We start from the raw sequence: 13,501 nt of genomic DNA on the forward strand, positions 1-13,501 counted from the left end.
ACTCTAAATATGGTTTTGTTTCTCAGAATTATTTTTGCACTCTGTTCTGAATTAATTCACTCCATGTCTTCCTGTTTGTCTACCTTTTTCGGTTCCTGCCCTCTTTTGGGTTCAGTTGGGCCTCTTTTTGCCGCACAGGATGTAGGTGTGCCCAAGTCTTGTGCGTTCAAAGTGCGTATTCACACCCACATACTTATACGCACAAATGCACACAATCTTATATCTTGCGGCCTAGCAAACATTACATTCAGCGTGGAATATTAGCCGCAATATGCCAGATGCAGTCAAATGCCGCTTTTGTTACTTACTAGAGCAGAGAAATGTAACCACAAGTTTGAATCACTGACAGAGCTGTTGACTTTGAACTGTTTGACTTCCACATCGCCCAACAAGAAAATCCCACCTGAATAAGAACATGATTGACAATCGGCAAAGCCACTTTGTTTGTGCTAATGCCTTGGACCTACAGTGGATGACTTGTGGCAAGTAGGATTTGTATAGCCAGTGCTGCAAAGGACAGTGTCAATGAATGGGTGCCTCTAATCCACAGCATAGACTCTCACGAATGTACATGAAACATCTGTACACACAAAGGCGTGCTGCTGAACTGTGCTGAATTTCCATTGAGCGAATGCAGGCTTTTGAATTTAAGAGCACTCTGAGAGTTTTCCTGTCCCTGGCTGCAATCTTTATTTCCATGCGAGCTATAGGAAAGTGTGCGGTGAAACCCTGTGTGGGAGGTTGTATGGGTAAGCGTAGCCTCTGCATACACACGCACAAACAAATCAAGCCACAAGAAAGCTGCTTGCTTGAGCAGGACCTGTCGTTATTAGTGGAAACTGAGAAACAGGTTAACATGTGTCTGTTCTCTTGATGGTTTTATTGTTTATACCGTATTCAAAAACAGATAATGGGCATCAGCGGCCAAACACAGGGACGCTCTTACCTCTTCTCCGTCATCCCTGTCCTTTGTTTGTTTGCTTGTAGTAATCTTAAAGATTCCTAAATGCATCTACTTTCGGAAGGCCAAATAAAGTGCTTTTGCTTTCGCCTAGACACACACAGCGTCTCCCTGACATGCTGCTTCAACACTAACTGCGGTTACTGAAACCACGCCTTCTTTCTTTGCGTGCACATTTGGGCGCATTATGCTAATATTTCCACATAGTGAGGTAGATATGTGGGGGCGTGTTAGAACGAGCCATTTTAGGGGGGCGTGGCAGAGTCTTAACTTTGATAAAGAATATCTCTTTGGTTTTGAGACTTTAGTCTTTGCAACTTCAGGGATCTTATCTATGCACAATCAGCTTGTAACACTCCAAAGAGAAAGAACAACTTGAAATCGCATCATATGACCCCTTTAAATAACAAGATAGACAGAAGTCAGACAGATGTTAATTTATTTATTCATTCATGCATCTATCCATCCCATCTTTTTTTTTTTTGGTAACGTTTTCCAACACTTTACTCGTGTGTTAATGCATTAACTAACATTAATCATGAGCAATACAGTACATTTGGTATTTATTAGTCTTTGTGAACGTAATACTTTTATACTACTTTTCATTATTAGGTCATGTTAGCGCAGGTGCATTGAATAATATTAACAAATGCAACTTTTCATTTTATTAATTTATTAGTAAATATTCACTAAATATTAACTAACTTTATTTTAACCAAGTTTGATGCTTTGGAAGTACTTTTAATTGACTAAGCTCATGTTAATAAATATAGTTAACTAATGAAACCTCCTTGCAAACTGTTGCTATTTATTTATTTTTAAAATGTATTTCAGTACCTTCTTAAGATGCAGTTAGATTTACCAATGTTCGACGAATTTCACAGGTACAATCCAGTCATTTTATTATAAATACATGTGATCACGAGTTTTTCATGAGGATGAAAGACTTCCACACACAGATTTTGCATGGCGTTCATGTTGGTCACGAACATTTGCCAAGCTGACCAGCAGAAAGATGCTTGTTTTGAAAGTGACGTTTCTTGCATTGCGACAAAGGATAAAGTCAGAAAGTCTTGTTCAACTGTAGACTACACTCGTGAATATCTCTCGTTAATGAATACATGCGAACTCAGATGCAAACAAGCAATCATATTCTAAGTGGAGACTAAAGAAGGTTGAATGGAAAATTCTCATTTCGGTAGGAAAAAGACGTGAACTTCAGATCCTCATTAAGAAAACAAAAGTGAGTGGTTGTGATCAGTCCTTTAAGTGCAAATGGCTTGTAATTGCTCATTTGCATATGCATAATTGCAGTCCATTTATGCCGCGAGACCCGAGATGTCCTCCACCACTCTTTCAAATGAAAGACTAGAAGCGCAAGAGTGTGCAATAATGGCCCGGCATGAAAAATGTATGTAGGAATACGGCACTCCAGCGCCTGCTAAGTGTTGTAGAGGGTATTTTGTAACATGGAGAGAGGGAGACAGTGTACCCTAATTTGATTTTATTTTTTTTTTTTGATGTTTTAAAGCTTTTTAAAGCGGTGGCTGTATTCTGTGCTCAACTGTCCCTCGTAAATTAGTTGAAGTATTTCATGAAGCCCCTTCCCTGCACCTTTCACCTTTCTCTTAACTAGCTTTGTAACACCGCAGATTAACTTTGAGCTGGATAGAGTAATTCTGCATTCTATCTTCAGAAGAACATTTCTTGGGAGATCTAATGTACTTCACTTAACGTAGTTCATTTTCATTTCAAAATCAGGTGGATTTTGACACAAACAATGTGATTTGTTATAAAGGCTATTTTTTTCCTTTGCAACTTTCAAGACTCTTTAAAGGGGTCATATGATGCTTTTTTAAAGATCATTATTTTGTGTATTTGGTGTAACAGAATATGTTGACATGCTTTAATGTTCAAAAAACACATTATTTTTCAAATACTGTACATTATTGTAGGTCCTCTATGCCCCGCCTCTCTCAAACGCTTCGTTTTCTACAAAGTCCCTCCTTCCGACAAGCGCAGTCTGCTCTGATTGGCCAGCTGACCCAGTGCATTGTGATTGGCCGAACACCGCAAGCACTCATCGGAAATGTAACGCCCCTTGCCATAATCACCAGCTTCATCTTTCAAAATAAATGTAAAGACAGTAAATAATGTCATTATTTTTACCATCAGTTCAAGCCCGAAAGGGGAACAGAGTCGCGTGACAGACACAGTGATGAAGCTGGTATGTGTTTGCAGTACACAAGCCACGGTTGCAGCGTCTCCCTGACATGCTGCTATAACACTAACTGCGATTACTGAAACCACACCTTCTTTCTTTGCGTGCACATTTGGGCGGCATTATGCAAATATTTCCACATAGTGAGGTAGAAATGTGGGGGCGTGTTAGAACGAGCCGTTTAAGGGGGGCATGGCAGAGTCTTAACTTTGATAAAGAATATCTCTTTGGTTTTAAGACTTTAGTCTTTGCAACTTCAGGGATCTTATCTATGCACAATCAGCTTGTAACACTCCAAAGAGAAAGGAAAACTTGAAATCGCATCATATGACCCCTTTAAATGCTCTTTTTTTTGTTTTGTTTTGCCTCTCTGAGAAATAGAGTACAAAGCAAGAGGAAATTATTATTTAAAATTATTATTTTCTACTCTACAAACATAAACATGTTAATTTATGTGTGTTAAATAAAATATTTTTCACAAAACATTCTATGAAATATCAGCTGTAACACATACAGTACATACATATTTAGAGAGAGAGAGAGACAACCATTTTTTTCTATAAATATAAAAAATTATATTTTTTCTGCTTTTTGTGAGACGTATTTATGACATGAAATTCACTTGCTTTGAGTTTTTGTCTCAGCACCGGCTGGCTGTCACGTAGCTTTCTGATATTTTTTTCCCCCAGTAATTTGCCAGCATCTCATCCATATGTGAATAATTTCCCCTGAACTGTCGATCCATTATGATCCGTTGAGCCGCTCGACTCTCAACCCGCTCCTGAAAACCGAAGGAAAAGTGTGTCTCACTTTTGAACCATGGCAGCCTCTTTCAAATGCATCACTTTATCCCCTTCATCACCTCCATTTTTGTTGAAAGGTGTCACCGAAAGAAGGGAAAAAAAAGAGTAGCCGTAAAAATCATACCTGGACCGATAATGAGGTCGGAGAATGAATGAATAATTCTCTCATATCTTTTTCTTCTCACTATCTCCTTACAGTGCGACAGCGAGAGTGACATCGATGACAAGGTAAGACTTCTTTTCATGAGTGTTTGTGTGTTTATCTAACCCGCCGTGGAGTGAGTAAGAGTGATTCTGGAGTATGAAAGCCTGTCTCCTGTCTGCATGCGTGTTTGTGTATGTGTGTAGATGACAGAAAATGGCTGCCAGTCTTGTGATTGTTGTTTATTTGCATATTAAAGCGATACAAAGGCGAACGCAGTGCGGTAGAGAGAAAGTACACTTATTGTGGAAGTGTTTTAAGCTTTCTGTGAGGTGTCATTGTGTTTGGCGTGTCAATTCAACTACTTTGAAGTTGTTTGAACTTGAAAAGTAGACACCTGTCTTGATGTTTGTGCTAGTTAATTCTAGGCAGGAAGTACTATTGTGAACTTCACTTAAAGAGGCGAGCGCCTTATAAATGTGAAGAAAAAGTGTCTTTGATTAGCTAAAGTAACTGTAATTCTTATTTTTATTAGAATTAGTGTAGTATTTTTGTGTCCTGTTTCTGAAAGGTGCATTTTTTAATAGTGCCCCTATTATGGGTTATGAAAGGTTCATATTTTGGTTTTGGGAGTCCCCAACAACAGGTTGACATGCATGCAAGGTCAAAAACACTTTCATTGTCTTATGCAATTATTTTTACCTTACTTGCTCAATGACTCCCAAATAATTCACTCAATGATTCATGTTTCCAAACCCCTCCTTTGCGTGACGCTAATCGGCGGTGATTGGTCCGATTGGTCTCATTTTCATTTCATCTTGCCTGTAATGCCTGATAAAGCAGCGTTTGTGAGCGCAGTGCTGCTTTGTGTACAGCGTTACCGGGGAAACAGCTATTTTACCGCTCCAACAGCGGCACCTAGTGGCAAAGAATGAATTTGCATTTTCATTCAGACCAACGCGAAAAAAACAACAAGTGGGCGGGCAATATGCTAATGTTTCATGTTGACGTCAACATGAAACGGCTTGGGATTCGTTTTAAAAACGACTCGTTTCAATGATTCAGAGACGACTCTTTCTTTTGAGAGACAATAACTTTATACACGGTGCACTTTCAGATTTAAAACTTTGCAGGATGTTTTCATTCACTTAGAGCTGTGTTACACACGACATGAAAGGTAATTTTCAAAAATCCATAATAGGGGCACTTTTACTATTATGGAGACGAGACTAGTTGCAGAATCATCGATTAGAAATGAGCTACCAGGGTGAAATTCTCTATCATGCATTACCATGACCTCCAAAGCAGATGTTTCTGTGGAAAAGTGTATATAATTTGCATGACCGTTTTGATGTGCGAGTCAAATGTTGTCTCTGGTTTATAATTTGATTTGTTATCTTGTCAGTGGACGTTAAATGAGAGAACTGGTCTTATCTAAATGTGCAGGTTCTCTTGTTTAACATGATATATATAGCACCCACGCAAGCTACTCATGAGGTGCTACATTTGCATATTATTTGCAATATAAACAACAGCTACAGCCATACAGTGATGGATAGATAGGCCTCAGATTATGTCTAATTTGTTATTCAAATACGCTCTGGTCAGGAATGCTTTCGAGATTTGGTTAGCGGTTTGTAGGTTGCCAGATCTTTTCCGGTGGAATGTTTTTCCCGGCACCTTTAGCGCTTGTTTATCTTTTAATATTGATAACCCTGTAATGTCTGTCACCCATATAAACAGCATGTAGCTCCAGTGGAAGTGTAACACGTGTTAATTCCCCTGCAGTTAAGCAATTACTCCCTGCTAAATGAATGTGATAGCATAACTAATCTCCTGTAAGCCAAGCTCCCAGTTCAGTGGAAAACGTCTCCGGCGTGCTCTATAAATAATACATTGATAGCAAGCAGCAATTTGCATTAACCGCAGCTCACGCTAGTCAATAGGCTTTTATCTCTCTCCTCATTGAGGCAGATGGTAAGAGAAAACCTCTTTGGATTTGACACGATGAAGAGTGGGACTTTTAGAGGCTGCTATTCTTTTAACACTAGTATGCTTTAGAGAAAACAGAATCGGGGTATTCCACAATTATTTTAGGGCCCTTTACGTTCTTTGCTTCTCTGTGGGTCTCGTTCTCTCAATCATGTTGTGTTCCAGATGACGATAATGTGGATGCATTTTATTGGTCACGAGTTATTTATGTGTTCGTTTATGTGTTTCTAGGCATTCAAACTGATCATAACAAAGAAAGTAGAGGGAAAATGTGGCCAGGTTTGAGGCATGCAACGTAAATTTGTATTTTAATAATTCTGTGTTGAGCCTAGTGCAAGTTCTGGCCATTATTAAAACTATTTTTAGGCATGGCACTGTGGTAGTATCATATTTTTTTGGTCATCATGGAGATGCTAGTGCAATTCTACTCTTTAAAGTACCGTAAGGTTGTAATATATACACTACTATTCAAAAGAAATTAAAAACAACACATTAAATTGAACAAAAGTGACAGTACATGAATAACGTTAAATTAAAAAAATGTAAATACATGCTGGCTGCTCATTTTCAATTTTCTGTTCACCCAGAAAAACAAAGCATCATGGTTTCCACACACACACACACACACACCCACACCCATAAAAAAAAAGCATATTTGAATGATTTCTGAAGGATCGTGTGACATTGAAGACTGGAATTATGGCTGTTGTAAATTCAGCTTTGCATCACAGGAATAAATTACATTTAAAATATACAAAACATATATTTCAGACGATGTATTTATTGAAATAAACATTATTACAAACTTTTTGACAGTAATAATATATATGCATTATTTATTAGGATTTTAAAGTACTTGCTCTTTGATTTCAAGGTCACTTTTTGGTTTCTTTTGCCGTGTTGAAATGTATAATTAAGATTAAGAGTACCCGATCCTAGATGGATATACTGTATATGTAGCACATGAAGGGTAATCCCGTCCATGTTAAATGCAGAAGCAGACTTTTCCTTTGCATTCGTGAGAACATATGGAAGCAATTTCAGCTTTTTGTTCCTTCGGAAGAATGCATCAGGTTAGGTTTTCTTGTCTCTTCTACTCGAGATGATAGTTGTAGGTGAGGGCATTGAGAGAATGAGCCATGGTTGTTGTGGTGTTTGTGTCCAGGTGCACAGGTGAACTGTTTTTCGATGAACTTATCCATCTTAAACAGCAGGCACAAGCAAGATAACATGTTTACCACTTCAAAAATCACTCTGTCCTAATTGCTTTGCATAAAGAAAAGAATAAACACTGTTATTTGTAATTGTATACATTTAAATCTAATCTAAAGCATTAATCTTTCCCTCCTGTTGAATAGTAACAGGTGTCTTCCCCTGAACAATAGCTCCTTTGAACAGTTGCAGGAAGAATGAGAACATTCTCTCTCATGGTGTTTTTACGCATTACTACATTATAAAGCAGCCCGCAGGTACGCTGGAGGGGCGTAATCAGTTGGGCTGATTTGAATAAAATTGCTTCATGTGTAGATCGAGTCCACTTATTAACAAAGACATCACGACTTGTTCAAAGAAAACAGCTCACGCAGTGCATGACAGATGATACCACCTGAGGGGTAGAGCCATCGCTGAAATTACATACGCAGTTGCGGCCAAAAGTTTTACAACTAGCTGGAGATAGTGGAGATGCATTTCATTATTGTATTCATATAGAGCATTGTATGATTTTTGTTTTCATTGTTATGCCTTTTTTTTAACAATCTTTTCCTGTTCTGTAATGGCTGACAGCTGGTTTTGTGTGTGCTTTTCAAGGAAATGATTTCCTTTAAAGGTTCCTGTACAGAAAGACTGAACATTGCTAAAGAACACATTTAAAGTAGTTGAACTCCTTATCTGGATTCTGTTTTTGTGCATGAGTATTTCAAGCATGTATGTTAAGGCTTATACTGTAGTGACCCAAAGTCAACATTTTCCTAGTTCTGTTTCTTATTGTGAATGATCAATGCATGTTATTCCTATATTTATATCTGTATCTATCGCTAGGGTATAATCAAACAGAAGATACTGGTCCGTATGAGTGGGTTTACGCTACACTTCCACTTGTAATCTCCTGTCTTCACCCACTCTTAGATTCGTGACACTTATAGCACAATCCAAGAAAGGAAGTTTGTTGTCCAACATTTCCTCTTTGATGAACTTGATATTTATATCCACTGAATTAATGTGCTCAGAGAAGAAATCGATCTCCCCTAATCTTCACCCATGTATCGTCCACATATCTGAACCAGTGGCTTGGAACATCCCCACTATACGTGTCCAAAGCTTTTCTTTCCACTTACTCCATGTACAGATCAGCCACTATAGGTGACACTGGGGAACCAATCGCACATCCATGCTTCTGTCGATAAAACTCATCTTTGTACTTGAAATATGTTGTGTTTAAACACAATTCCAGCAGTGAACCAATCTCTTCCGGACTCAGTGGTGTTCTCTCACCCAGTGTGTGGTCCTGACTCAACCTCTCCTTTACAATTTCAATCACCTGGGCTGTCGGCACACATGTAAACAATGATGTAACATCATACGACACCATAGTCTCATCTGATTCCAAGGTGAGTCCTTTGATTTTATCAACAAAATCCTTAGTGTTCTGTATATGCCGTTCTGTCTTACCCACCAACGGTTTCAAAACCATGGCCAAATATTTAGCCACATTGTAAGTAACCAATTATTACTACTCACCACTCTTCTGAGTGGAACACCCTCCTTATGTATTTTTTGGTGATCCATATATACAAGGAGTGCTTTCACCAGGGTACAGACGAAAATACAATTTCCGATCTATGGATTGTTGCTTCTCCAACAACTGTAAACAACTGATGACTTGCTTCTTATATTTCCATGTGGGATCATGCTTCAACCGTTCATATGTATTGCTGTCATTAAGAAGAAGTACCTTTTCATGATAGTCCTCCGTATTCAAAACTACTGTACATCTCCCCTTATCTGCTGGAAGGATTGTGATGTTTTGATCCTTACTTAACGAAGTTACAGCTTGTTTCTCTTGTTTACTCAGATTAGGAGGTGGTGGCTTGGCACTAGACAAAGTCATGGAAATTGTTGCGTGAAGCTGTTCGGCTTCCGCTTCTGGAATGTTGTTACTCCGAATAGCAGATTCCGTTGCAGTAATTAATTCCACTACTGGAACATTGTCCGGTGCCACTGCAAAATTCAAACCTTTGGCTAGAACCTCCATCTCTGGCTCGGTGAGATTTTTCACCCACTTACTGGTAGTAATTGTCCAATCTTTATTTCTATCTTGATCCCCCACTCTCCTCGTACTCAGTCTCTTAGAAACATCTGATGTCAACAAAGCAAACTTTTTGGTCTGCCTCTCCTTACTCTTGTTATGTTGTGCAAGTCTTGCATGCTGGACAAAATCGCTCACCTTCTGAAACATTTCCTCTGATAATTTCAAAGCCAGCTTCTGATGTAACTGTTGATCCTTTACAGTCAAAGCTTCAAGGGTGAAATGAACTTGTCGAATCCTTTCATTCTGAAGTTGTTTCTGTGCCCTCTGCAATATAGCTGTACCCCTTTGTCCTTTTTATAGATGATTTCAGACATAAACTTGTAGGTGTAATCCCATGATAATGAGGGGCACCATCATGAGCTGTAACACCATCTACTCTGGCATGTGTTACACATTTAATCTAGTAGTCATGTGACCTCTATTGGTCTGTTGATCATGTGACTTTTGTGGATATATTTTCCAGAGTTACTTCCTGTTTTTACAACTGATGAAGGTGTTTGGATAGACACCGAAATGTCTTGTTAAGCTTACTATAGTCCAGTGATTTTAATAAAAATCAGATTTTTGGAATCAGTTTCATTGGTTTGAATTGGATTTGTTTGATTCATCGCTCACGATATTTTGTTTAGATGCTGCTATTTATTACTGTGCTTTTGTATGGTAATGTATACTACTGTCCAAACGTTTGGTATGATTTTTAAAGAAATTAATACTTTTATTTAGAATGGATGCATTAAATGAATCGCAAAAATGACAGTAAAGACATTCCTAAAATGATTGATATTACAGATAAATGCTGTTCTTTTGACCTTTCTATTCATTAAAGAAACTTGTATAATGGTGTCCAAAAAAATATTAAGCAGCACAACTGTTTTCAACATTTCTTGAGCACCAATTCAGCATATCAGAATGATTTCTGAAGGATCATGTGACACTAAAGACTGGAAATTTTGCTTCAGCATTACAGGAATAAATTACATTTTGAATGATTTTGAAATAGAAAACAATTATTTTAAATTATTTTGATATTACACAAAACTGTATTTTTGATCAAATAAATGCAGCCTTGGTGAGCATGAGAGAGTTCTTTCAGTAAAAAAAATAAATAAAAAACCTTTGAACGATAGTGTAGTGTACACGTTGCATTGGTTTTGATACAAATGCTTCTGGTTCATAGATTGTGCATCGCAAAAGGCATAGGCCACCTGTATATAAATCTGTACTGGCGTTGGAATCCAAACAAGATCCATTCAGTCCGGTGGTTGCATTGTCACAGATTTCCACAGTTGCATGACTCGGGGACAGAGCTGTCAGATGTGATCCTTATCTCACCTGACAGGTGAACACTGAAAACTGTCTATTTTGTTGGGCAGCTTAAAGAGATTTCTGTTATTTCATTCCTCTCCGTCCGTTACATCCGTGTGACAGCATGTCACATAACACACCCAGCCATTTCAGCCACTTCAGGTAAACACGGACATTTTCCCCCTTTAACTGAAGAGCTTTAGAGCTGACGAGCATTGCTGTCTTTGTTGACACCCTAACCCTTCTCAAGCTCTCAGCTATTTGTCCTGTCAAATATCATGTTGTTCAGTATGACATTGGAAGCATTAGCACAAGTCACACGCTTGGCTTTTATCTTTGTGGTGACCCCAATTTGACGGGCCGCCGCTGTTTAAGACCCACCTGTTTTTATTAACTCCTTTACTCTTGCATGGAAACGTCATGCTAGCATGCTTTTGAGATCTGAATGTTATCGTATGTCATTGAATACCTAATGACATGACCCCTGTAATCTAATCTGTAACCTACAAAAATAATACTACCATTTAAATGACAATAGTTTGAATGCTGTTTACTCGACGCTCTCAAATTTAGCATGCTGATGCATAGCACAACTCACACATTAGCAAAAAGCAAGCTGACATACAACTTAACTTAATTTAGTACTTACTGTTTTTTAGGACACTAGATTAAGTTGTATCATGTATACTTTTTTGCTAACATGTGAGTTGTGTTGCTAACGTATGTTAGCATGCTAAATTTGAACATGCTTGGTAAACAGCAGTCAAACTATTGTCATTTATACTGTAGTATACATTTTTAGGTACTTTTGTATTCCTTCAAACACGTGATAGCATCCAGACTTTTATGGAATCAAGGCTTTTAGAAAAATGTTTTGGTGGTGTATAGGTAGACTTTTTCAGTGTGAGCTCCTTCTTAAGAGTAAACAGAGCGCAGCTCTGTTTACGTTTTGTTTCTGTGAAATCTGTGAGGCATTGATTGGCATATTAATTTCTTCAGACCATATCTCATTGTGATGATGCAGAATGTTATTATATACACCCTTTAATGAAGGCATACCTATAGTCATTTATATTCATCACTGGCATTATTTTATGACAAATAAACACCCCAAATCACCAGTTTTGATTATAGTAACGAAGCGAAACGAGGCCGCTGAAGCAATTGCTAATGAGAGACGAGCGTGATACACGGCTCGAAAGCAACGGAGCTTTTATTATGCCACAGTCGTGCGTATGTGGGGTAAAGCAGCGCTGTTTTATCATACTAGATACATTTGAAAGTTCTGCTATAATGCTACTCTGTGCGGTCATCACCTGTCTAATAAAACGCATAACATATTAAAGCATCTTTGGTGTTTCCATGTTTTCTACAAAACAAAACCGAGGAAATCGAGGGGTTATGACGTCATTGGCAGGCGACACAATGACACGATGGACACGGTCCGTGTCACTAGTTAAAATTGCTTATTTCATGTATATGTCAGCAAAATATATAACACTGTTCTAGTGGTTTTTGGATATTTTAATAAAAAAATCTTACATATTGTGCCTTTAAACTATCATATTAGTTATCTTGTGATTTTATGCTGATTTAAAAACAGAATTAAATCAGTGTAATTAATTCAGCTTATTAAAGTTTTTATCTACTCTTAAAAATTGCGGAATTACTGTATAATAATGAGAATTTAGGGACAAATTCTGCTTAATTAACATAATATTATCACCATGCAAAAAAACTTAATTGGTCCTAAAAGGCATGTTTTCCGTATGTGAAATAGATGCATTACATTTATCTATTTATATATTTGTTTGTGTTCATTCATTCACTCATTAAAGGGATAGTTCACCCAAAAATGAAATTTCTGACATTAAAGGGGTGATGTTGCTAAAAAGAACATTATTTTGTGTATTTGGTATAATGAAATGTGTTTATGCGGTTTAAGGTTCAAAAAACACATTATTTACCACATACTGTACATTATTGTTTCTCCTCTATGCCCCGCCTTTCTGAAACACGTCGATTTTGATCGATTTGAAAAAGCGAGGTGTGCTCTGATTGTCCAGTTATCCAGTGCGTTGTGATTGGACGAAAATACCTCAAGCGTATGAGGGAAACGTTACACCTCTCACCATACTGTGATGCCCTGTCCGGCCGGAGCGACGAGACAAAAACATGAAAACCCATTATAAACGAGGCATTTGTTGCATCCAGTGGGGACACAATTATGGATTATATTGACTTATACTGTTTTTATGCGTTGCATCGCGCCACGTAAACATAAAACCATGTCTGCATTTGTGATCGGAGAAATGACAAACAACAAGTGCTACTCTACACTGCCCAAAACTCACGTTTGAATCATCAGTGGAAAATTCTTTAAATATGAAAACGTACTTACAGTCTGTGAGTCAGAACAGCCGGCATTGTAGTCTACTCTTCCAGGATCAGGAAACAGTCCTCCATAAAATGCGCTGCACACATCTGAATATTTGGGTTGAAGTTTTCTGGAACAGTGTTGTAAATACAACTTAACCACTGATTTCTAGTCGTGTCCTCTTTTGGAAGACCAAACAAAGTAGTTTCGCTTTCACAACGAAAACACAGCGTCACACACGACGGCTTTTAGTCAGAACAGCCGGCATTGTAGTCTACTCTCCCAGGATCAGGAAACAGTCCTCCATAAAATGTGCTGCACACATCTGAATATTTGTGTTGAAGTGTTCTGGAACAGTGTTGTAAATACAACTTAACCACTGATTTCTAG

General features: G+C 38.0%; 1 protein-coding gene across 1 annotated transcript in view; it reads left to right on the forward strand.

Annotated features, from left to right (window-relative positions):
- Window positions 1-4,183: 4,183 nt before the first annotated feature.
- LOC107548913 (autism susceptibility gene 2 protein-like) overlaps window positions 4,184-13,501 on the forward strand; it is a gene marked incomplete at its 5' end in the record, with an annotated part of 113,642 nt that continues 104,324 nt past the window's right edge. Inside the window, one exon of the mRNA XM_016229787.1 lies at window positions 4,184-4,213. Coding sequence (XP_016085273.1) covers window positions 4,184-4,213 — 30 coding nt within the window. The remainder of the gene's footprint in view (window positions 4,214-13,501) is intronic.

The sequence above is a fragment of the Sinocyclocheilus grahami genome, unplaced genomic scaffold (genome assembly GCF_001515645.1).
Source record: "Sinocyclocheilus grahami isolate Dianchi unplaced genomic scaffold, SAMN03320097.WGS_v1.1 scaffold358.1, whole genome shotgun sequence".
NCBI lineage: Eukaryota > Metazoa > Chordata > Actinopteri > Cypriniformes > Cyprinidae > Sinocyclocheilus > Sinocyclocheilus grahami.